The sequence below is a fragment of the Anastrepha obliqua genome, chromosome 3, assembly GCF_027943255.1.
Source record: "Anastrepha obliqua isolate idAnaObli1 chromosome 3, idAnaObli1_1.0, whole genome shotgun sequence".
In the NCBI taxonomy this organism is placed as follows: Eukaryota; Metazoa; Arthropoda; class Insecta; order Diptera; family Tephritidae; genus Anastrepha; species Anastrepha obliqua.
Genome location: NC_072894.1, coordinates 11313652 through 11341145, shown reverse-complemented (window position 1 = coordinate 11341145; position 27494 = coordinate 11313652). Strand labels below are relative to the sequence as shown.

The following is a 27494-nucleotide window of genomic DNA, read 5'->3' as shown; positions in this document are numbered from 1 at the left end:
AAGATACGATGACTTTCGGCTGCTTTTTTCTTCATATTAAAATAATGAAGAAGAATTCCCCGCAAAAACACATTATTTGGCACGAAATTCGACATTTTCAAGTGTGGTAAAAATATTGTTGTTTACGCTTCAAATAAAAAACTTATACTGACGTTTGTGCCTTACGACAGTAGCTCTCCAATGAATGTCTGGAAATGTGGATCGATGGAATAATAATCAAGTTACGCCATCTGTTGTAAAACCGCACGAACTTATTCATAGTCCTATTAGTAAAATATTTTTTTTTATTAAACTAATTACTTATTTTTTTAATAGTATTTAGTGTCTTAAAATAATTTATTACTGATTATAAAGTATTAAGACACTTTACGCAAAGATGGAAGATAAGCAAATATTAAATTCACTTATCTGAGTTACTCATAAATTTTCTTTGACTAAAAATGAATCTTCGAATATTCTATAATTACATAAATATGTACATATGTATATGCATGTACACAGGTACCTATGTAAGAATGCATTCTGATGTACATGAAGATGTGGTTTGTGGATGTGCGGAAATCTCAGCTATAAATAAGCTCAGCGAAAGTCTAAACAAATTTTTTTCTTCGAAACTTAGATTTATTGATGGGTTTTTCATAAACAAAAAAATACATTTTCTGAAAGCCACAATATTAGGAGATATAAAGTCCACTAACACATCCGTACACAAGTTCACAGCTACAGCAAAAGTGTAAACAAAATCAAAAAGATACATACCCGTCTACGCTTTGTCTGTATGTAAGGTGTTCATAGAATAAATGTGTAGTCACATATACAAACATACATAAATAGCGAACAAAACTACGCAAATCCTTGGCGTCCATGTGAAAATTTATTTGCTGATAGAACTTAAGAACCCGCTTAGCAGTGAAAGATATATCTCAATACAGAACACAACAAAACTATTCGGGTAATATTAAAAAAACAAAAAATCTCAAGCATTCCCAAAACACTCGAGAGATATGCACTTTGCACAAACAAAACGACACGTTACTCCTTTCCTCCATGATTAACGCAAAAGGTACAACAATCAAATATTTTTTCAGTGTACTTAACAACAAAAACACATTACGCAAAATATCCAAGGGATACTTTCCAAAACAAGTGAAATATTCCAACATGACTAAGTGCTTTTGTAAAATATACAGTAACAGAAACAACAAACTCCAACCACTTTTACATACACCACAATTCAATGTATAAATAAAACCAAAAAAAAGCATTTGAAAAATGCTACACTCCACAAAATACTTACCGTACAAACAAATTGATAACTCGACTAAACTAAAACTAAAAGGTTAACAAAAAAGCTTAACTTACTCGTACACAAACACACAACACAATTCGCATACTCAACATTTTGAAGTAACTTTTTAAATTCTGACAAAGAAGTTTTAATGCAAAAAACAAAACCAAAAAAAAAACTTCAGCAATATATAGTTATAAAGCGCATCACACACTCACATATGTACATACATTATACACTGTTTAAAAAAAGATTACAATTTGAATTTAAATGAAACCTCAGTGCCTTTAATTTTTATCAACGAAAACCATTTATTCCCATTTTCAGTTGATTTTCAGTGGCGAATATACGAAGGCCATGGATAAGGATTGGCACTCAGGCCATTTTTGCTGCTGGCAATGCGATGAAAGTCTAACTGGACAACGGTATGTCATTCGTGACGATCATCCGTACTGCATTAAATGCTACGAGAATGTGTTCGCCAATACGTGCGAGGAGTGCAACAAGATCATCGGAATCGATTCGAAGGTGAGTTCAAATGAAAAAATACATAGTGAAAAACGGAAACGAAAAAGATATTATTTATTTTTGTTTTTATTATTTTATTTTTTGATTCATTGTTAAAAAATAAAAATTGATTTTTGGCCATAGGAGGTTCGTTCAGAAAGTTATTAGCCTTCAAAAAATCGAATTCCAAAACAAGGTACGAGTGGCGAGCTGACGACACGGTTTCCGGGGGGTTACAGGTGACTGAAATAAATAAGACGAAAAGGTTCTTGTTCAGTAGGAATGTCGTTATCGTGTGAACTCCGATCTTAAAAACAAAAAAAATTGACAAAATGGCGGACGTTCAAAAATGGACGTTGGCCATTTTTTTGACTTTAAAGGTCCGAAAAAAAAATTAAAAAAATTAGTTTTTATTATTAAAAATTAAAAAAAAAACAAATTTTTTTTTTTTAACTAAAATTTTTTTTTTTCAAAATGATCGCAGCTCACACGATAACGACATCAATTCAACGTCATTTACATTGTATTTCATCAAAATCGGTTCAGTAGAACCGGCTATCTTTGTGTCCATTGTTCATGTGAAGAGCATTTTTTGAATGCTGATAACTTTTTTAATGAACCTCGTATGGCCACAAAAGAATTTTTTATTTTTTCACAATGAATCAGAAAATGAAATACGCAAAACAAAAATAAAAAGGCTTTTTACGTTGCTGTTTTAAACGCTTTTAAAGAAAACCCCGAAACGCCATTTCAAATGAGGCTGATAACTTTTTGAACAAACCTCGTATCCCCAAAACCCATTTTTTTGTTTTTTAACAATAGATCAAAAAATAAAATACTCAAAACCAAACTATAAAACTCTTTTTGTCATTTCCGTTTTACACGCTTTTAAAGAAACCCCCAAACATGCCATTTCAAATGAGGGGAGGGGCTTAAGGGGGAAGTCCATGTAGAAGCCTGAAAATCGGTCATTTTTTAAACATATTTTTAAAATTGATAAAATAATTATTATAGTTTGAAGTTTTAACACAACTTTATTTACCTTTCGAGAGTACAAAAAAAATTTTTTTTTTCCAAAATGACGGCTTAGGGTCTTTTCTTGTCGGCTGCCTACGGCGCGAGGTCCCAAACTGCTCTATTTATTACTCTCAATCCAGCGATCTGAAAAAAAAAATTAAATTGGTTTTTTTTTATAACATATAACCTTTACCTATAAAAATAAAAAACAAGTTTAAAATTAATTAATATATAAAATAAGCCTTTGAAAAAAAGTCAGAATTTAGGGTTGTTTTATTGATATTTTCAACCCCCAAAAAGTAATTTATCAACGCGAAATATCTGAAATTTTTGGTTTATCACCAAATCACCAAACTTCAAACAAATCGGTCTATAACTTTTTAAGCTACAACGCGAGCAGTTTTTAAAAATACAGTTTCGAGTTAAAGGAGTTCAAAGTTTGAGGCACAGGAGCGCGCGGACGGCGCTCTACCTAGTTAATGGGCTGTAGAAGCTATAATATTGGGAATTCCCGCATGAAAATTTCACAGTATATTCTTAGGATACTATACTTTCGAAATATCGGAAAAAATAATAATTCAAACCTCAAAAGAGTATAAATAATCGCTTTATCAGGCCTAAGCTTCTAAAACACATGATTGCGTTTCCTTAAATAAAGCAGCAATTTTTGCAAATCAGTTTTTTAAAACCCTTCTTTAATAAAATGATTTTATTTCAATTATTTTCCAGGATCTTTCCTACAAAGACAAGCATTGGCATGAAGCCTGTTTCCTATGCTTTAAGTGCCATTTGTCATTGGTGGATAAGCAGTTCGGCGCCAAGGCCGATAAAATCTATTGCGGCACTTGCTATGATGCGCAATTCGCCTCACGGTGTGACGGCTGTGGTGAAGTGTTCCGAGCAGGTGAGTTACATATTTACATATTTAGATGGCTTATCAAAAACGATTTAATTGTTGAATAAAAAGAAATTGTAGAAAACGTTGCATACTTTTCGGTGTTAAAACAAGGGCAAACCTTGCAAATGTTGTACTTAATGAAAGTACACAAAAAAAAATAATGAAATTAAAAAGTACCTGCAACTTAACTAGTTTAATTTACATACACCCATACAATTACACATTAATACCACTTTCTTAGCTCTGCAGCCGAATAGCCATATGGAATTTTATTAAACTCCTCGGACACCTAGATAATTACTGGCATGCAATCGAGCACCAAAATTGCCTTAAATGTACGAGTTGCACAGTTGCCTGCCTTCATTGAGTGCAGCGACCACTCGAATTCCTTTGCAGTATTTCCATTCTGCTCCACAAACATAAATAGCTAGTGCTATTTAGTCGAGTATTTTGCCACTCAAGTCAAACAAATTGACTAACTGGTCCACCAACTCCCAATTGGTAGTTGCGCGCTTACTTACATTTTATGCTTGTACGTATGTATGTGTGTGTATGCGTGCGTACATTCCCAGCAGGGAAAATTACTAGTTGTGTACTAGAATACTACCAGTTCGGGTCCTACGCAATGTCAAGTGTCGGGAGATGCATTAGCAAAATACCAGTTTTTTGTTTTTTTTTTTGACGTTTTCAAGCTTAAACTGAGCTTTGACAGAGAAAATGGAAAATCGTTTCCTTTTTCTCCAGTTGTTTACAACTGTGACGATATATGTTATGAGCGATGCCTATATTGGCTGCTTGTTTTGTGATAGACCAAATGCCAGTTATGACTGCTGTGAGTCTCCAGGCGTTACGTCGCTTCATCTTTATCAATCTTGACGTTTGTTGCGAGGTTGCAGATGGGCAATGACATTCTGCTAATTTTAAATGTCGTCTAGTCTCTCTATCTACAATCCCCGATTCGGAGGTATTTTGCGGAAATTGTATTCTTGATTGCACCCAGCGCTGTGAATACCGATTCTGCAAGAACGTTTTTCATGGCAGATCTCCCTCTTGCCAGTTTATCTGCTTTTTCGTTACCTTCAATGTTCCGATGTCCCGGCATGCAGATTAAGGTAACTTTATGGTTTACACTGAAAGTGGTAAAACTATACCTTGTTGTTGTAGCCGAATCCAGTACCTGGTCGGTAACTTGGCTATCCGACAGAATAGCGATTTTGCCCTTAAAAGAGAAGTTTGCGTTTAGTAACCTACAAACTGTCCCTATTGTCAGTACTTCCGCCTGGAGAACATGGCAAACATTAGGAAGACGCACAGATTTTTCAATTCTATAGTCAATAAGAATTTTCAAATCTATGAGAATATCTACCTAAATATATACCCAAAACTACAATCTATTTTAGCAGTGTCGAAGTTATTTACGGTAGTGAGAATCTCTTACTCCATTCCTCCTGAGATGCAAAGTGGGTGGCAAATTCCTAATGAATGTTACCGTCCAGAGTACCCTTGAGAACCTGTGGTCTGCTTCTGGAAAGATGGGCCTCGCGTCAACTCAGCGAGCACTGGGCTAGTGCGCAAGCGTGCAAAGTCGTGAGATCCATCTGGCCACGAGTAGATCGGCGGCGCTCGAGTGAACTTCTAAGGCTAACAAAGCCGCAGCTCTCGTATTAGGTAGGTATCCTTACCGGACATTGTCCGCTAGGTGTCCATGCCGTGAGCCTTGGGATTGCTTCAAGCCCTTTCTGCAGAACCTGTCTGGAGGACGAGGTGGGATCATCTCAGCACCTTCTTCTCAGCTGCCCTGCTCTCGTTGCGCAAATGTTTAAACATCTGGACTCTCACTTGTGGTGATATCCATCAGTAGCTTGAAGTGGTTGATACAAGCGTAAATCGCCACTGTTGGTCGTCATCCACTAATCCAAAGCATCTTCTTCCCTTTTTCCATCTGTCTGGTTTCTCCCACTTCTCCTTTTCCCCTTCTCTGCCCCTGCAAGGTATCTCAACGGACAAATTTTAAATGTTTGTCCAAGTGGGCCCTTTGCAAGAGCACGCATTTAACCTAACCTGAATTAAACTACCGTCGGCACGATGTAACTTGCCCTCTGTGAGGTGTACTGAATTTATTACAATAAAATACTGGCATGACCATACAAGTTTTTCTTTCCAGCGACCCGTTTTATTTAACCTAAATGCACACATGGTTGCCATCGTCTTGATAAGAGCCTCTCGAGGGCATGATCTAATTGCATCGACCGTTACTGCACAGGCTGATCTTTGTATTCTGCCAAGTAATTTGATATTGTAATCTCTTCAAAGCGCTTTCCACCCAACTACCGATCCGGGTGTTAAAATTGGTTGTATAAGCGCCTTATGCAGCCATCAAGTAGGTTGAAGACCCCATCTTCTTCCAAACATAGTTTAGTTCAGGTTAGGCTAGGTTGAAGCGGTTGGCCACTATGTCCACACATTCAGGCTCATAGCCCATTTATAACTCCATTATAGCTGAAATCAGTGTGCTAAGACTATGCTTATCTCACTTAGCAGAAATTCTGCGCGTTTAGCATTGAGAGTCGGCCACAGTTGTGGGGCGGTTTTGCATGTGGTTTTTATTGCGCCATCTTTCATTCGCTGCTCTTACAATTTTCCCCCAAGCTAAGCAGCTTACATGTTTGCAAGGCTATCCTATATCATTGGCTATGCACTCATCGGTCAATTTGGTGCCGAGTTTCGCTAGTTCATCGGCTCTGCAGTTACCCTCAATGTGACAATGGCCAGGAACCCATGTTACCTTTAGATGAAATAACTCAGCCATTTCGTGAAGAGATGTGCGGTATTTCATGGCTACCTTAGAGGATTTCGACTGCTTTATGAGGAATTTTATGGCCGCACGGCTACCAGTGAAAATGAAATGTCATATCCAGGTATCGCATTACACTTTACCAGGGTTGCGACTTTCATTATTGTCATCAAGTCAGCCTGAAAGACACTACAGTAGTCGACGAGTCGAAAACTGAAGGAGGTCCCTAGATGTTCGGAGTATACACCTTTGCCCACCCTGCTCTCTAGCTTTAAGCCATCTGTGTATAATGGACTCGCCCTGTCTTACCTCATCCCGTTGCACCCTCTTTCCTCGAAGCTCTCCTGCCCTGATGAATGTTGTAATGGCAAGTCTAGGCGGAATTGCATAGTTCATCTGTCCAGGAAGCCGCCACATGCTAGCCAAGTATACGTTTACAGGCAGACAGAGCAATTTCTGCTTCCCTTACGCATTCTTGTTCAATGTTTAATTTCCAGCTATGTTTGGAGTCCTGAACTACCTCTAAGTACTTTGCATTGGAGGTGAAAGTGAGATAGTTTGTCCATTACTATTTGGCGCTGTGTATCTGGCGGTAAAAAGCATAAGTTCTGTTTTACGTGGACATAAACTTAGGCCACGGCCTGTAGCCCAAGTGCTAAGTTCGCCTAGATCCCTTCGATTGATGCCGCTGGTCGTATTAGGACACAGTCCTGATGCCATTCGCACTACAGCATCAGCATGCGCCACCACTTTTACACACACCTCTATTAAGTTTTATGAAGATTTTACTAATTACGCATAACCAAAAGCGCACAATTCCATTGACGAATCTGAAATTTTCTTATCTAAAAACAAAAAAAATCAACTAATTTGCAATAAATTGATCATTACCATTCTCGTATTATTCTAACCAATGACGAATTGGTATGATTTCTTATACCAAATGCCAGTAACTAAAACTAGAATGTTTCTAAACTTGTTTTTTTTTTTTTGTTATTCCTACATTAATCATACATTTGTCATACTGACCTAAATGTCATACTGATCAACATTTTTTAACAATTAGTTAGGAAAATTATTAAATATATTTCATCATGACCAGTGCCAAGACGAATACAGCGATTACATTTTAAGAAAACAATTACATTTTATATAGAACAGTTATTTTAGCATACGAGAATTAATATTTAATTTAATAGGTCAATTGGTCGGTTTCTCTTCAGACGTCGTAAAGTTCTTCTTTCAAGTTGTGAGAGTGTATTGACTTCTCTATTTCTTCGTTGATTAATGGTATATTGAACGTAGTATGGATGTCATCATTTTTTGTGTACCTGTCGGACATTGTTGTTATATGTAAGATTTTTGATTGTTGTCGCTGTACTTTGTTTATGTGAGTTCTTTTTGCAGTTCCCCACACTTAAAGTCCGTAGGTCCAGATTGGTTTAATGACCGCCTTGTATACTAAAAGTTTGTTGGAAACATTGAGCTTAGAATTTCTGCCTATTAGCCAATGCAATTGTCGAAATTTTTCCTTTATTTGTTTTATTTTCTTTTTGATATGATCTTTCCCAGTTAATTTTGAGTCCAGATGGATTGCAAAATATTTTGGAGATGTTTCAATTTGTATATTTTTATTGTTGAGCTTAATCGGCATAGCAGCAATCTCTGTTCTTGTCGTAAATATTAGTTGTACAAATTTGTCCTCGTTTACTTTTAAACTCCATTTGTCAAACCACTTCTTTACATTGTTGGTGTACATCTGTAATTTTGTTGTTGCGGTTGAGAGGTTTTTGTCAGATGTCAATAGAATTGTGTCGTCTGCGAATGTTGCTATAGTAGAATTAGTTTCGCCAGGGAGTGGTATGTCAGAGGTAAATAAGACATTTAGCTGTGGTCCTAGAACGCTGCCTTGAGGAACTCCTGCTGTTATTGGATGTATATGTGAGTATTTGTCATTGTATTTAATGTAGAAGCATCGGTCAGTAAGGTAGCTCTTGATAATTAAATAATAGTCCAGTGGTAATATTGTCCTAATTTTATGCAAGAGGCCTTTATGCGACGTCCAAAAATACAGGAACGCAATATCGTTTATTTTCCATATCTGAAATTATTTTTTGTGTAACTCGATGTATTTGTTGGATAGTTGAGTGTTTTTTTTTTCGAAAACCGAATTGATGATTTGGAATGATGTTTTTCGTGTCAAGTATTGGGGTAATTCTGTCATGTAAAAGTTTTTCTACAATTTTAGATATAGTCGGAAGTAGGCTTATAGGTCGATATGAAGTTAAAGCTGTTGGGTTTTTACCCGGTTTTGGTCGCGCAATGATTTCTGCGACTTTCCATACTTTTGGGAAGTATTGTAAGCGAAACATTGCATTAAATACGTTTCTAAGGAATAGGTAAGCCTCAATTGGTAGCTCCGTAAGTGCTTTGCCTGCCAGCATATCATATCCGGGTGCTTTTTTAAGTTTAATTCGAGTTTTGATACATAATATCACTTCTTGTGTGCTTGTTTTTCTTATTTTTTCTTATTTTCTTATTCTTATTTTCTATACTAGTTTGACTTTTTCCTGCAGGGTTGCATGCTTTTATATATGTACTCGTATGTTATGTATGCGCGCACCATACCGGGTCAGTTGCGCGTATTTGGTCGGTAAGAACGAATGCGCATGCGCGCCAGTTTAGATTTGGTAAGCGTGACATTATAGATACTTACAAGTATTGTAGACCCATATAAACATATGTAGATGGTATGTAAATATGTATTTTAGCATTTGCGCACTAGTTTAATGAAGCATATAAAGACAATTTTGTCTACTTTTTCCTTTTGGTAAGCCAGCCGTATCATTCATTAACCGGTCACCAGCCTGCCGCCACTTGTATGCCTGCGCGTAAGTTACACCTTTTCTACTCGGTTGTTGCTTCACTTCTGGACTTGCCATGTTTTTCTTTTATTGTATTATTGCAAGTTTATCTATTTCATTTCGCACTTTTCACTTCGTAAGACTCCTCAACTTATAAATACACATACACACGCACCTGCATACGAAATGTGTGCTAATCTCCTTGGGGTGGAGCTCAAAATGGCTTTGAAGGAAAAAACAAAGTATTAGGTAAAGTGTATTCGTTTCTACGCTGAAGCGCCACAAGCAAATGTTGCATGCCACCACATACATAGATATGTACATCTACACTTACTCGTATAGGGATGCCAATATTAGCGAATAGTTTTAAAGTAGTACCGGGATCCCGATTTTGCTGCTTTCGAGCTAATTGTAGAGCTAGATACATGCATACATATACGTGCGAGGATCTCGTTCGGTACTTTGCGCCAAATAATAAAAACTCAAATAACAATGAAAATGACTTTATTCTTTTTCAAAATATTCTTCCTGGAAGGCATTTGCTTGAACCAATTTTCGCAGCACTTTCGTGAGCTGCTTAAAAGCTTCTGCAGAAGTTGATTTTTATTTTTGATTTTCGGAAACGAAAAATAACCATAAAGTGCCAAATCAGCGCTATAAGACGGATTACCTATTAATTGGAACTTTCGAGTGGTAAAAAAATCTTTTGTATGAGCCGATATGTTAGAGTTCACATTGGCTTGATGTAGCATGAGTTGTCTTCGGCGGTTGGTTTTCAATATTTCTCTGAAAACTTCTGGCAAAAAACGGTTTTGTACCACTCAGAATTGACTGTTCTAAGTTTTTCTAGTGATGCAATTGCGACATGACAAAATTTTCCAAACACTTCCGAAACAGACGACTATTTGCTTTGAGGTGCTTCTGCCACGAACTACTTAAGCTCGTTTACTGCTGTGTTTCCGGCTCATAAGCATAGATCTGAGATTTGTAACCTGTTACGAGGTCATAGACGTGCTTTGTATCACCGCGTCGAGATTTCTTCAAACCAGTCGACACGACTCCTTTTTCGGGCAATTGTCAAACTATGCGTTATTCAAGGAGAACAAATCTTCTTGCCGCGCAAATGCTTTTGCAGTATTGAAATGCTAGTCACACTGATGTTCCCATCTCGCGATATGCCACATGACGATCTTGCATTATCAGTTGACTCACAGCATCGTTTGTTTCAGGCACAACAACCGTTTTTGGACGGACTTTGGACGAAATTGATCTTGCAAGGTTTGGCGGTCACGTTGAAGCAAGGTGTACCAGCGTTTCGCATTGGCTAGGGTGTGGTATGGCGGCTGACGTAGGATTGGTGCGTGGCTACCATTCGGAATTCGGATATCGTAGGTTCGAATCTCCGTGAAACACCAAATGAAAAAGTTTTGTTCTAATAGCAGTCGCCCGTCGGCAGGTAATGGCAAACCTCCGAGGAAATTTATGCCATAAAAAAGCTCCTCATAAAAAATATCTGCCGTTCAGAGTCGGCTTAAAACTGTAGGCCCCTCCATTTGTGGAACAACATCAAGACGCACGCACGCCACAAATTTTAAGGAGGAGCCAAACGCCTAACGGAAATATACGCGCCAATTATTATTTTTTTAAGTGTGGCGGTTCAACGCCAAAAGTCGACGTAAAAGTCCGCAATGATCTTGATTATCCACAACGACAATTACTGCAGGAAAGTTTTCACGACTTAATTCCATCTTTTAGGCGAGATAAAGTTTCCAACTCATTGAAAAAAAAACAAATAAAGTTCGTAAGTGTAAATATTATATGGAAGTTTCAATTCAAATCAATTGTATAAGTAAATTAAAATAAGTTTCTTAGAAATTGAAAACCTATTTTTTTGGTTGCAAACGAATTTTGTAACAAAACATTTTTTACTTCTTTCAATAGGATATTTAAAATATTTCGGGATTTAGGCATATGAAAAACAACGGATTCTCGGGATTACGGGATCCCGGGGTTGGCATCCCTAGTACCATATATGAATAAACCACTTAAGCTGTATGTGTTGAACTCTGATTGAGATGTCGTCTCTTGATAGAAACGAGTGGCGGGCGGGCTTCCATTGCAATAAGAGGAAGACTTGCAAGCGCATAAATATATTAGCAGCGTGTACGAGATACACTTTCATCGGCAAATGGATGAACTTAAATTAATTACGTTTTATTTTTATGAAACTTTTACTTTAATCTAAATTTGTAGAGCGAACACGTTGCTCATTACAGTGACGCTGAATGAGTTTTTCCCCTTGCGTATGATTTTCAAAGACCTCGTTATGTTCGATACCAAAATATAGATAATATACAATTTAATCTGAGCTTCTACTCCAATTTAATCTGAGCTTCTACCCAGAGCCCGTTTTGACACTCTGCGGCCATCAAAGGTCCGGTTAGCAAATGGGTTACTACAACCTACAAGTGAGCTTGGCAGGCTGAGAGAGGCTGCAGATGGACTAAACTGATGTTACCTGTCATGTCCGATTGACTGTCGCAAACCCTCCTGTCATTAAGCAAAAGGGAGTGCAGACGGCTGGTTGGACTGAGTGGCCCGTCCACTTTCTGTGGGCGAAGCACATGAAAAGGGTGAGCATCTCAGACAGTGTACTCTGCCCAGCTTGTGAAGGGGAGGATGAGACGGTGGACTACTTCCTGTGCGTCTGCACCGCCTTCACTCGAATCAAGTTTGAGGTCTTTGGCACTGATGTGTTAAGATGCGACCACCTTGGCTCCTTGGCACCACAAGATCTACTTAGACTTCTTCGGAGATGGGGATATTTAAAGAAAATTAAAAGAGAATACAAGTGTAGTACAATGGACTTAATTAATGTCTGAGTGCTGCACTTACTAGTTGTCCCGACAAAAAAAATCCTATTTGAAAACGATGTTGTCCCAATGATGGGCTCTGTAGTTCCTGGGAATGGCATCTGATTTTCATCAAAAGCTTATCCATAGCAAAAATATTTATATTCATAGGTGGGATTGACAGATAATAATAATTAGCGCTTACCCTTTGTTGGGTGTTTGGCCTTGGCCGAGGAGCTCCTATTTATGTGTGCGCGTTGTTGTTTCCCCGCAAACTATGGCTTCACTACAGCTTTAAGTCGACTCTGAATGTCAAATGGTTTTTTATAAAGAGCTTTTCCATAGACTTTCAAACACCCGGAGGTTCGCCAATGCCTGCCGAGGGACGACCGCTAGTAGAAAAAGCGTTTCTATCATTTGCTGAGTCATGCCCGGAGTTTCGAACTCGTACTCACGCGCCAAACCAATTCGGCTACAGCGTCAAGCACCTGGCCATAGGAGCATAGCAGAAAATGAGAAAGCTGATGATCTGGTAAGACAGGGGGCATCCTATAACGAATCCAAAGCGGTAGAAATAGGCTGTCTCCAAGGCGTGTGCAAAAGGAAGATCTTCTCGCTATCCCAAATGCAGTTGATGTCGACAGATGGACTAACACGGATACCTGCAAAAGAACCAAACATACGTGACCCAATTTCGACAAATCTAGAAAAGACGAGTTTTTAAGAAAGCCACTAGCAGCCACATTCAGAATTACGTCAACAATAATCAGGCACTGCCCTCTGGGAGACGATGCCAGTAAGATGGAGTGGTCGTACAAAGACTGATCTAGAAGCTGCAATTTAGTAGAATCTAAGGGTACAGTCTTCCACTATTTGTGTGCGTGCCCAAGTCTGCGTGCTCTACGACATAGAATGCTGGTCGAATTAACTGGGGTTTGTTAACTTAAAAGAACTCGCAGGAGAGAAAGTAGGCGGCATTGGTAGATTCACAGTCAAATCAAGATGGTTCGACTAATAAAAGGCAGTGGTTCAAGAAGTGATGTATCAAAATGGCAGCTTTTGTGCTAATTGGGTTTGGGATGTGTCACTTAGACAACACCTACACCACGGCGGCAGGTTCTTTGGGTTAAAATCTGTGCGCAATGAAAAAAAGGAGTACAAATTCATTAAATCCATTTACAATTCATTTCGTTTTAGTTTACTCGTATTTCTGGCTCTGGTTCATTATTTCATTATTCAAAAATATTTTTGGGCCCCCTATCTGTGCCGCGTTATGCCGCTATATGACTGCAATCTTAGTCGGAAATATAATTTCTTGATGAAATAATTTCTTCTACAATCGCATAATTGTCTAATTTTATTACTTTGGAATACTTACAAACGTAGTTTTTTTTTTAAATTAATTAAAAATTAATTTCCCACCAAAAAAAATGTTATTATTGTATTTATTTTTGCTGGGTTCTTTTAGGAGACTAGTCAAATTAAGGGGTCCATACACACAGGTTTTCCAATACGCCCAGTCTTTGTATATTTCGATGACGACCCCTTTATATTTTACGTTGAAATCTCCATCCGTGCTTCCGTCTGTTTCAACCTATAACTCGCATTGCCTAAGAGTTTGTTTGATTACAAAAATTAACAGCCAAGCCAAATCAAGTTTTACTAAAATATGCGTGGCTATATAAAGTTCAATCCCGACAGATAGTAGCAGACCAAATAAACCTCGTTTCGCTTTTAAATTCTATGGCAATTAACCCTTCCACGCAACTTCAATCGCTGTACGTGCATTCAATAGAAGCGAAAGAAGCGACTTTATGCTTTCGCTGTGCTGTAGAAACATTTTCTTAGAGCGACAGGAACGTTAGTCGTGAAACTTTGAAAATGTGTATGCACCTATCATAAGGTGATTCGTGTAGCTGTTCTTTCGGCCAGACCTCTGTGAAGTGGTCAGTCACAAGAGGCTTTATTGGGTGTTAATGGAAAGTTAGCTAAAATTTGTGCTGTTTGACGCGATTTTCGGCACACCTCAAAATTTACTTTGTGCTAATTTAATGCGCTAAAAACTGCATATTTAAGTGTATTTCAAAAATGCTGTTCAAAAAGTTGGCAATTTTGATGAAAATTTAATAAATTTCCTTGAATTTCGTACAAAGTTTGGAACTATCATTCATATAGGTTTTGTTAAAGACTGAAGTACATTTTTAATTAAAAATAGTTATAACTAAACTAAATTCAACTAAATTCTTGCCTGGATTTTTTATCGACGGTTGCATTTCCATGGTGGTGAGAAAACTAAAAGTGCTAAAGGCATTTTAGAGCTATAAACAGTTTGAATAATTCAGAAGATAGGAAGCAATCACAATGAAGATCACATAGGGGGAAAACCTAAAATATCTATTATTAAATTGTTAACTTTAGATACAACAACACATAGGCTGAAAAGTTCCGGGCCTAACAGAGAAAATAAGTTTTTTTGTGCTTAAAATTAGCTTTATTCATTAACATAATTTCCAATAAGAATAACGAAATCGTTCCAGTGTCGCGCTGATATTTCAATACCACTTTTGTAGAATGATTTATCTTTCGCCTCAAAATAGACATCAGTTTCAGCGATAATCTCTTCATTCCAGCGAAATTTCTTACCAGCGAGCATTTTTTTGTTTGGTCTGCGAATAGCCAGCAGTCGCTAGAAACCGAAATTTGGCAAAATTTCTTCCTCGCGAGCATTTTTTTAGGTCTACGCACAGCCACTAGTCCCTGGGAGCCAAATACGCTGGCGAATACGTTGAATGTGGGAGCAATTCGAAGTTCAATTCATGTAGATTTGCCACTGCTCAGGATCATCAACACGTTCTTCTTGTTTTTGGTCAGCAGTGAGCAAACGCGGCACCCACTTTGAACAGATCTTTTTCATAGTAAAATAAATGCTCGTACAATATAAATCCAACACGTTTTTTGATATCTTTACGATGCCAGCTAACTCACGCAACTTCACTCTTCGATCATTCAAAACGGGTTTGTGAATTTTTTTGATGTTTTCTAGAGTAAGCACCTCATTTGGTCGTCCATTTAGACAAGTCAGCAACCCATCGTTTTATTGTTGTTTCTGATGAAGCGGAGTCCCCAAGACTCTTCTCAAGCCATGGCTTCACTTGAACAGTATTTTTTCTCATTAAGAAGCAGTGTAAAGTTAAAACACGAAATTCTTTTTGATCCACTGTTTTGAAAGTAACAAAACTAGCGTCATGCTCAGCGCAAGAACTCACGAACTAATGAATAGAATATCCTGAAATTTGAACAGCTGTCTTTTAAAGGTTAGTACTAACTGAAAAAGAGGTGAATGCATCAAAACTAGTGCCATCTATGTGTGAGGGCCGGGACTTTTCAGCCCATGTGCGCTTACATTAAAGAACTCGATATTAATACTTTAACTGTCAACTTGGGTAGATATATGTGTGCCTGCATAGCGTTTAATTGCATATATAAATACGTACAGGCATCTACAAAAACGCCAAAGGTTTTGTCATTTATACCAAGCTTTCACTTTTAAATGCATTTATGTACATATAAAGGTGTATGTGCATATGTACCATGAAATATATATTTATACCTACCTATTTTAAATGGTTTGCTGCTTTTTCAAGCAGTTTTAAATTTCCGCCTGGGCCGAAGTGAGCTGGTGCATATTTAATGTTTCCTTATACCCACGATGATATTATAAAAGGCTGCAGTTGCTTTTCGAGTTTAAAGCGGCATAAGTAGAGTAATATTTCACAAATGTCATGTGATTGTTTTTTATTTTTATTTATTTTTTTTTCTTACTTTTTTTTTATTTATTCTTTTTTACTTTGTTTTCATTTTTTTTATTAATTTTTTTTTCTTAATTATAATCGAGTGTTTTTTAAATACAAACTTATGCACATCTTACCTCCATTAACTTTCAATTAAACTTAGTTTTCGGCTGTCGAATCACTGCCGCTTTTCAAGCTGTTCGTATTGTATTAAGTGATGTGACGCTATGGCTGCTCGATTCTGCTCTCAATCTGCAATCAATAAATCACTATTTAATCGCTTAGTCGGGCGGCTAATAAATCCACGACTACTGAAAATGTACGTCGAGAACAGCGATCTAGAACAGACAAGTTCGACATAAGTTTGTCATCGCTAACTTACTGTGAGTGCCAGATTATAGAGACAAACCAGGTAAACAGGTGTGCCGGATAACTTAACGAGTGATGGAATTCACTGTTTGCCCCACCCACTTATAGTTCACTTCTTACAAATTGGGTTTGATCAAAGTTCTTTGAACGGGCAAAGAGAAGAAGTTGGTGGAACGATTTTGTAAGGTAGCACGAAAAATTTGCCCGAAAATCTGTTTTGCAATAAAAGCTCTGGCGCTCTACTTCACTCGGAATGTATGTACATATGTATATATGCATATAATTGGCGCTTACACCATTTTTGGGTGTTTGACGGAGCTCCTCCTTCTATTTGTGGTGTGCGTTTTGATATTGTTAACTAACGAATTTCGGTGTTTTTAAAATAAAACTGAGTGCAAAAGCCATACTTAAAATGTGAGGCAGTAATTTTCGGTTAATATTTATATGCTAAAAGTGGGGCAATCCTATAATTTTATATGAATAAAATAAAAAAAAATTAATTAAAATAACAAAAAAAAAATAAATTAAAAAAAGATAAAATAAAAATAACAAAACAAATAAAATTAAATTAAATTAAAAAAACTAAAATAAAAGAATAAATAAAAAGAAAAGAAAAAGAAATATTAAATAAAAATTAAATAAAAAATTAAAAAAACGAAATAAAAAAAAAAATAATTAAAAAAACACATTTAATTAAAATAAAAAAATAAAATAAAATAAAAACATTAAATAAAAACAAAAAATAAAAAATAAATAAAAAGGAAACTTAAAAAAATTAAATCAATATAAAAAAATAAAAAATCATAATAATAAAAAATTAAAAAAATTAAATAAAAAAAATAAAATAAAATAAAATAAAATGAAAAAAAATAAAGTAAAAACAAAAATTAAAGGAAAAAAAATTAAACAAAAAACAAATGAAAAAGTATTAGATAAAAAAAAAATTAAATAAAAAAGTAATCGAAAAATAATAAAAAAAATGCAATTAAAAAAGAAAAATAAAATAAAAATGAAGTTTTTCGAATTTTCATATTTAATTTTCAATTTTCAGCTTCGCGCATTCACAATGCATTTTTATTTTATTTTTTTAGTATCATACATTGCACTGTTTGGTGTTACTGGCCGTTTTCATCGCTGGCCTATACTATTTCAATGCTGAAAATGGGTAGTCTTTATTAAACAAAAATTAATACAAATTAAATATTTTATTTTTTAATTAAACTTGAATTATTATTAAAAATTAAACAAAAATTAAAATTAATTTTTAAAAATTAAATATTTATATGAACTAAGTTTTAAAAACTTTGCATATTATCTTGCAAAGTCCGGGAAAAAGTAAATAAATTTTGACTACTTATTTTTTAGAGTAAATAATTTTTTATAAAAATATAGTCCATTCCATAATAAGGGTCATATTAATCCAAGTCTCGAGCTTTGTACAGGATTTCTAGGAACTCGACAAATGTCCAAGAAAATTTAAAAATGTTTAATTAAAATTAAAAAAAAAATTGGTTTAGGCAAAAAAGCTTGAAGTGACTCAAAATTCGCTTTAATTTTTGATAATTTTTTCCCCTGATGGTGGTATTTTTTCCAATATAAAGTGTCATTCAAAATAGGTCTAGATACCTGTTGTTGTAAAATAAAAGATATAAAAATTTAGATTCGTTCAGGTTGCACTATTTTTACACAAAATACCATACGGCTCTTTACATGTGAAAAATGGCACCATTTAAATGTCCACTGTCCAAATGAGCAGGTCTACGGGTAAAATCCGCCAAACCGTCAATTCATGAATGGCGTCGTTGTTGAGCACGTCGCGATATCGATACTGAAGGTTGTTCAGCAACACTTCGCGCTGTAGCAGCAATCATCTCAGAAGAACGTCCAGTTTTTGGTTTGCCTATCAGTCCTTTTCCTATCTTCGGCAGAATCAGATTATTGAAATATTTTCACCAACCTTTGAATTGTTAACTCATTCGTGCGGTTATTTCTCCAAAAAAAAATCACGAATTTTGCGACATGTTGTTGCTAAAGATCGAACATTTTTTTGTCAATAAATTTCAATAGTTTTAACGCGTTGTTATATTGTGTAAAATTCTATATCTGTTTGCTCGACAAATAACTAAGGCATAAAAAGCAGGTATCGTCTAGGCATTATGCACTACTGACATCTAGACGTCATTTTTAGGGACTCTAAATGTCACAAAATCAAAAAAAAAAACATTGTGTATGGAGGTCTGTCTCACCGTGCGCTATTTCGAAAAACTATGGCCCCAATACGATAGAAACAGAACGCTTAAGGTGATGGGAATCAACCGCCATTCAATTTCCAAACTCATTGTGGTGTTCACTGGCCACTGGGTGATCGGTACTCATGCGGAGAAGCTTGGAATTCCGAACAACCCCTATTGCAGAAGCTGTGGGGATCCCACAGAGAAAGAGGCTGTTGAACATGTTCTCTGCAAATGTCCGGCTCTGGCGGCTAGGTGCTTGAGATTCCTTAGCGTGCCCTTTGGGGATGACTTGAAGAAATTCTCCAGCCTAGATCCCTTTGCTCTCCTCCACTACATCAACAACACTGGATGGCTGTAGAAGGTTTTCTCTTCCCAAAAATTTTTCTTTGCACAGGTAATGGTCCACATTATGGTATCAAAACGGCACTCTTGTCATTTTACCTACCTACCTACCATTCTTTCTTATTAAAAAGTTTGAAACTTTGATTACATTTTTTGTATTATATAAAGCTACCGTCTAAGAACTATTGATTACTAACATCAAGGCGTCACTTTTAAAAGATCCTTTATGCAAAAAAAACAAAGGAAATTTATGCTTTCTGACTAAAAAGTTTGGAATTTTTATTGTAATTTGTTTAGTTTTTTTAATTTTTAAAATTTGAATTTATATAGATTTTTGTTAGACAGAGAGCAGTACTTTTGTTGAAGCTCATACAAATCTGTTGCACCCACTCACAATTTGTTGAGACGATGTGAAAAGTTTGTTGCCATGTGATTTTGAGTAAAGTGATTCATAAATAACAGGGGCATACGAGTATGTAGCTCATATGCAGACGAACATACAATACATACATACATACAGTACATAGATGGCATTTGAATCACTCGCCCAAAAAGTGCAGAGCAAGTCGTTAAAGAATTATAAAAATTAGAACTGTGCTTAAATGCTTTTGTTCTATTTTTTTTCTTAAATATATTATTTTCAGTTTATTTAATACTCGTACATCCGCTCGTATTAACCTGATTTTCTGTTTGAGTCATTTTAGTTCTGGCTCGTGTCGCAAAATATGTCTTATTAATTTTAATTTTCCTGTTTGTATTGTTGCGAGAATATCTCAAGCCATTTAAGGCGAGTCGCTCTGACGTTTTGACGTTTTGACATTTTCTCATTTGTCGTCTTTTGTTTTCTGCTTTTAATTTTAATCGAGAAGCCCTTAAATGCAATTACCTCCCAAGCGTTGCCAAATTTGCTTTGGTCGGTTACACTTGACTCGGGCGTCTTTTGAATTAATTTTACATATGATTAATTTACAAAAAAAAAAAACATGTTTTTATACGCTTTAAGTTCGCAAGTTAGAAGTGATTACATACGTACGTACATATGTACATATTTACAATTTGTTTACCATCAAAATAAATGAATACAAATTGCTTGCTACACCAGGCGACAGACGTTTGTTGCTGTCAAGCACAACATCCCGCCTAAATATTTGCTTTGAAGCCACTTAATTTGCATACTACTTTTACTGGGTGTAGGTTTATTTGTACTAAATCAAAATAGCCAGTGACAAGAAAATTGAAATACGATCAGTTGCGCATTTGCAGTTGAAATTGCAAATTAAAATGTTCAACTGGCAACTGTCGTTAGGAAATTAAAATTACCTATTTTTACCTTAGAATGTCTCGACTGGCTTGACTAAATGCGATTTTGATTTGCGCAGTGCAATATTTTTTCTAATCTACATACATATAAATATGCATACAAATTATTGAGGTAATACACCAAATACTCCTACTTGAGTTTTGAGTATTGATTTCCTTTTTTTAATTTTTGTATTTTCTTATAAAATTATAGTTAACACTACAACAAAACCCACATCATTTAAAGCTTTAAACCTTGTATAAAACTTAAAAAAATTCAGCAAATTCTCATCAAAATTTCAAATTTTTTAATCAGCGATGAAAAGTTGTAGGTATTGGTGAAGGGGGCATGGCACCCCACATACATGCCTTCACACTGCGTTCCATTCAGTTGTGAGTTACAGGGAGTTAACAATGGCAGTCTACAAAAAGAAAACTAAAAACGTTTGTACGTTATGCTTTGCGTTCTTTAAATTTCACTGATCCAATACCATCCTATGAAGTCGGTGCTTGCCCATAAATCTAAAATCGCTAGATATTAGAAGGACTATTCTCCCCATTACTTTCCTTTTCGATTTAATAAATGGGGTTATTGACTCCTCATCGCTACTCGAGAAAATCAATTTCAATATTCCTCACCGAAGTTTACGGAATCATGATTTTTTCTGGTTAGGGATGGTAAGAACTAATTATGCTTCCAATGCTCCGATTTCTAGAACTCTGGGTGATTTTAATTCGCTTTCAAATCATACTGGCCTGGATTTTTCTTCCACAAAGAATCACTTCAAATTGGTTCTAAATTGAAATTGTTGAACTAAATTCTTAGTATTATCTAATAATCTTCCTCTGTAAATTATACGAAATGTTAACTTTCTCTTTCACTCATTACAATTGAAACTAGTTAATTATAAGTTTAATTTTACTTTTATTAATTTATTCAGCATTAATCTGTTTTCATAGTCTGTAAGAAATACTATACTTTTTAGACTATTAATTAATTAAATAAATAAAATTCGGTACATCTTACAATTTTTCTTTGATAAAGGCGAAAATGCAAGCCAGGCCGCTGAAACTGTGGCTGGTGTTTATGGAGCCGCTACTGTAACAGCAAATTTCAATTTTGGTTTCGTCGCTGCCGTTCAGGCAGTTTTTATGTTAAAGAAAATGTCAAAAATGTCGATAAAATCTCAGAAATAATCGAAGATGACCGGGATGTTAGTAGTCGTAGGATCGTCCAACAACTAAAGATCGACCATAAATAGGTGTAAACCATTTGCGCAAAAAATATAAGCAAAAATAATGGATTTCTTTCTCCCTAATTTGTATTAGGACTATGTTTAAGTTCGTGCGGTTTTTTTTCGAAATTTGAAACTTTATTGACGTAAAATGGTTACAAATTTAATATTCAAAGTATTGTCCATCGCTTACTACTACTTTTTCCCATCTTTCTGGCAATTCACGGATTCCCTTTGTGAAAAATTCGGTCGGTTTTGCCGCAATCCACGAATCGATCCATTTTTTGACTTCATCGTAATTACGGAAGTGCTGGTCAGCCAGGCCATGTTGCATCGATCGGAAGAGATAGTAATCGGGTGGCGCAAGGTCTGGACTATACGGCGGGTGGGGTAGGACATCCCATTTGAGCGTTTCTAAATATGTTTTGACCACTTTGTCGTGTCTATCGGCGTATTGCGGCCGTTTTTCTCGCAGTGCTCGGCTCAAACGCATCAATTGTCGTCGGTAGACATCCCCCGTAATCGTTTCATTCGGTTTCAGTAGCTCATAATACACAACACCCAGCTGGTCCCACCAGATACACAGCATAACCTTCAGGCCATGAATATTCTGCGCCGACGTCGATGTTGAAGCATGGTCAGGGTATCCATACGTTGCCCGACGTTTTGGATTGTCGTAATGGACCCACTTTTCATCGCCAGTCACAATTCGATGCAAAAAACCCTTTCTTTTGTGCCGTTGAAGCAGTTGTTCGCATGCCATAAAACGGCGTTCAACGTCTCTTGGCTTCAATTCATACGGCACCCAATGGCCTACCTTTCGGATCATTCCCATGGCTTTTAAACGTTTGGAAATGGTTGATTGATCAACTCCCAAAGTTTTTGCAACCTCTTCTTGCGTTTGAGCCGGATCTTGATCGAGCAATTCCTCCAATTCGGTATCCATGAACTTTGGCGGCGCACCCTCGCGTTCTTCGTCTTCCAAGCCAAAATCACCACTTTTAAAGCGTGCAAACCACTTCTGGCACGTTCGCTCAGCTAGAGCATGCTCACCATAAACTTCCACCAAGATACGATGACTTTCGGCTGCTTTTTTCTTCATATTAAAATAATGAAGAAGAATTCCCCGCAAAAACACATTATTTGGCACGAAATTCGACATTTTCAAGTGTGGTAAAAATATTGTTGTTTACGCTTCAAATAAAAGACTTATACTGACGTTTGTGCCTTACGACAGTAGCTCTCCAATGAATGTTTGGAAATGTGGATCGATGGAATAATAATCAAGTTACGCCATCTGTTGTAAAACCGCACGAACTTATCGATAGACCTATTATTTTCATGTAAAGGGTGTTTTTTTTAGAAGTTAGGTTTTCAAGATGAAATAAAACGTATATAATTTAATGTTATGGCCAAGAATTTAGCTTTATTATAAAGATAAGGGTTTGCCATTATGTTTTAAAAATGATTTCGTGCAAGTGGCCGCCGCGGCTGGCTCGAATAAATTCCAGCCGAGAGGCCTAATTTTCGACCACTTTTTGCAGCAATTGGGGCCGTATGTCAGCAATAACGCGCCGAATATTCTCTTCCAAGACGTCAATCGTCTCGGGCTTATCTGCGTAGACAAGCGACTTCACATAGCCCCACAAGAAATAGTCCAGCGGTGTTATATCGCACGATCTTGGAGGCCACGCCACAGGTCCACTGCGCGAGATAATGCGCTCACCAAAAGTTTCCTTCAATAAATCGATTGTTGCGTTGGCTGTATGGCATATAGCGCCGTCTTGTTGGAACCAAAGGTCGTCCACATCAACATCGTCCAATTCAGGCACGAAAAAGTCATTAATCATGGCTCTATAGCGCTCTCCATTGACTGTAACATTATGGCCGGCTTCATTTTTAAAGAAATATGGACCAATGATTCCCTCTGCCCATAGAGCATACCAAACAGTGACTTTTTGAGGATGTAACGGCGTCTGAGCAATGGCTTGTGGATTATGTTCACTCCAAATGCGACAATTTTGCTTATTGACATACCCATTCAACCAAAAGTGAGCTTCATCTCTGAACAAAATTTTCTTGTGAAAATCGGGATCGGTGGCCATCTCGTTTTGGGCCCAAATTTGCACGATTTGCAAACGTTGTTCAGGTGTAAGTCTATTCATTATGAAATGGCAAACCAAACTGAGCATAAATCAAGTGACAGCTGTCAAAAAGACCATCTACGAAAAAAGTAGTGCCAACTTAAAAACCTAACCTCTAAAAAAACACCCTTTACTAATTATTTATAACTCAAGTCGAGTAACTTTACATTGTAATGTAAAAATAATGGCTTGTCAGTATTTTCACCTTGCTGGCGGCTCTGTCTATTGGCATAGAGCTAACCTGCAGCACTTGCTCACTTGATGGAGTAGCAGATGATATTGCAAAGTAAATTTTTCAACAAAAAATTTGGGTTTTGATACTAAATATACGTAAAAAAGACACGTGAAAAATTCCTTATTTAAAAAAAAAATTTTTTTTGTAACTTTGCTACTACAAATCATATCATTAAAATAATTTTTTTTGTTTTCCGAAACAGAACCCAACTTCTTATTAGTTAATATAATTAGTTCGCTTATTGCAAATACTAAAAAAATAAAATAAAAATGCATTGTGAATACGTGAAGCTGAAAATTGAAAATTAAATATGAAAATTCAAAAAATTCCATTTTTTATTTTATTTTTCTTTTTTATTTGTTTTTTTTTTATTATTTTTTCGATTACTTTTTTAATTAATTTTTTTTATCTAATATTTTTTTATTTGTTTTTTATTTAATTTTTTTCATTTTATTTATTTTATTTTTATTTAACTTTTTGTATTTTTTGTTATTATTTTTATTATATTTTTATTCATTTTTTATTTTTATTTAATTTTTTAAATTTTTCTTTTTATTTATTTTTTATGAAAATTCCATTTATTATTTAATTTTTTTTTTATTTGTATTTTTTTATTATTTTTCGATTACTTTTTATTTAATTTTCCTTTTATATAATATTTTTTTATTTGTTTTTTGCTTAATTTTTTTTTCATTTTATGTTATTTCATTTTTTTATTTTTATGTACAATAACTTTTTGTATTTTTTGTTATTATTTTTATTATTACTTTTATTTTTTTTTTTTTTTTTATTTTTATTTAACTTTTTTATTAAATATGAAAATTCCGTATTTTATTTTATTTTTCTTTTTTATTTTTATTTTTTCTATTATTCTTCGATTACTTTTTTATTAAATTTTTGTTAATATATATTAAAATTTTTGTATTTGTTTTTTTTTATTTATAATATTTTTTTTTAACTTTTTGTATATTTTTTATTATTATATTTTATTTTTTTATTTAATTTTGTAAATTTTTTTTCTATTAATTTTCCATTTTTTTTTATTTTTCCTTTTTATTTGCATTTTTTTATTACTTTTCGATTACTTTTTTATTAAGGTTTTTTTTATCTAATATTTTTTTATTTGTTTGTTATTTAACTTTTTTCATTTTATTTTATGTTTTTTATTTTTATTTAATTTTTTTATTAAATATGAAAATTCCGTATTTTATTTTATTTTTCTTTTTTATTTGTATTTTTTCTATTATTTTCCGATTACTTTTTTTATTGTTGTTATTATTTTTATAAATTATATAAATTAAAATTAAAATATATAAATAAAAAAAATTATATAAATTTAATTTTTATTTTTATTTATTTCTTTATTTTTATTTACTTTTTTATTTTTATTTTATGTTTTTATTTTAATTTAATTTTTATTAATTTTTTTTACTTCATTTTTGTAACTTTTGCTTTTTTTTTCATTTTTATTTAATGTTTTTTTTCTTTTCATTTATTCTTTTATTTTAATTTTTTTATTTTTTTTTTATTTTAAGTTAAAATTTTTTTATTTTTATTAAATTTTTTTTATTCGTATAAAACTTTAGGATTGTCCCACTTTTCAGCATATAACTATTAACCAAAAGTTACTGCCTCAAATTTTAAGTATGGCTTGCACTCAAATTTATTTTAAAAACACGAAAATTCGTTAGTTACCAAATCAACTTCCCACACAGAAACAAGTTTTCATTTTTTCATTTCCGCCTGTCAATTTATCTAAACATCCGGTGAACTGAGCAATAATTGATGATTATCAAAACATGGGCCGGATTTAATTAGAAAGTTCGAAATTGCGACACACTTTACCGGTTTGAATTTCAAATTGTTAGTTGATGTTGAGACTAGGTTAGGTAACCCAGCTGACATTAAGCCACGCATAGAGCTTTTCGTCTCTAGAGATACCAGATGGAAGTGATCTCTATTAAGAATTAACGTAGGCGTCACGTAGGATGTCAACGCTTTTAGCAAATCTAAACATTGATTCTAAGTCCGCCCAAATATCTCGGGCTCGAAGTCATTACCGAAGTAAGTAATTGGTGGGATCAAAAAGAGGGAAATTCAAGCTCAACTTGACTTACTGTGGAACTACTTGATTCGTTTAGAAGAAGTATCCCTGGTCCACCTGTTGAGCATCACCTGATTAGGATTTTTTTTTCACTTGCTGCATCTTTGATGTGAACGAATCTGTGGATGACGGCCACTTAGCCCATTTTTTTTTTTAATTATTTCCCTATGTTTCAGGTTTCACAAAACGTCTACTTCTCTTAGGATTATGGTTCAAACACTCAATTTAATTTCATTAAATAATACTATTGAAGATATTCCAAACAAACTTAGTTTTGCGGTATTTTTTGTACTTTCGTCACCTATCAATTTTAATTTTTAGCTATCAGTTTTAGTTTTTAATAGCAGTTAAGCGGCAGTTAGCTGGTAGATGGGCGCTAAATAAACATTGATAAAATGCTCCTTTAATCAGCTGGGCGCACGGGTGTGGCCTTTTTTCGTACTGTTCGAGGAGGATCCTTTTTAAAAGATTATATCCATAAATCGTTAAAAAATTAAATTTCAGGAAACCTACAAAGTCGGAAAATGTTGGCCTAACTCGGGTGCTCAACGAAGAGTTGAGTTCTTATTAAGCGCTTAATCAGACATTAAGTCCTGAGTCGGATATCCTGTTTCCGTAAAAAACAAAAATCGATATGGAAGAAAAAGCACAGTAAATTAGGTTTGGCAGCCTCATCGCGCATAGGGACAGCAATGCCACTTTGACCACGAAATGGGTCCGTTGTGAATACTTCAGCGTAGTACTTCGGCATAGTACTTCAGCAAAAATATTGTCAAGAATCAGGAGAATTTTATAGTCACTTGCAATTTGCACCTGCTTATGCTATTATTCAATGAGCTATAAAACTTCATACTTAAAAAAATTCAGGAAAAATCTGTTTTTGAAAAGTTTAAAGTATTGCTGAAATTTTGAAAACTTTTGTACAAAGTTGGAAAATTTGCGTTATTTGACTTGTTTCTAAATTGTGAACTAAATTAAACTAAATAAAATGTGAACTAAATTCTTACAAAAAGTAGTCGAGTTTATAATTTTGCACCGAGGTGTATGAGAGAAGAAATCGTAGTGGTACGAATTATCAGTGGTTTGCGACCAGCCCTGTGATCTGTGAGTATTTTAATATTTATTTATGTTTTACCCAAGGCACATCTCCAAGGTAGCAGTAGCAGCGCAAAAACAACAATGGCGTATATTTTTGCTTTTTGTTTTCTGCTATTTAAATTTTCTAGACAAAAACAATGCAGAAGATAATTTAACAATTTAGAGAACAGATAAAATTACGAAAACAAATCACAGCAGCTGCTTTACCGCGTGGATGTGCTTGGTTCTGCATGCACTTGGCAAAATAATAATATTTGCGTTGGCATACCGCTTACTTTTCATCGTCCTTCTAAACCTGCGCACGCCGCATGCATCCGCCACATAGAGTTTATTTTCATTTACATTTATTGCATATGGATATAAAATTCAGTTCTGTTTACTGTAGGTGTGTACCAAAGGTTGTTTTCAAATAAAGCAAAATAG

At 35.0% G+C, this 27494-nt stretch overlaps 1 protein-coding gene across 3 annotated transcripts in view; it reads left to right on the top strand.

Moving 5' to 3' along the window:
- LOC129242916 (four and a half LIM domains protein 2) overlaps nt 1-27494 on the top strand; it is a 167970-nt gene that overhangs the window by 82606 nt on the left and 57870 nt on the right. For 2 of the 3 annotated variants that reach the window (XM_054879848.1, XM_054879847.1), the window contains 2 exons: nt 1616-1816; nt 3542-3716. In XM_054879848.1, the coding sequence (XP_054735823.1) occupies nt 1616-1816; nt 3542-3716 (376 nt within the window). The remainder of the gene's footprint in view (nt 1-1615; nt 1817-3541; nt 3717-27494) is intronic. The other variant, XM_054879849.1, reaches the window with a different exon arrangement.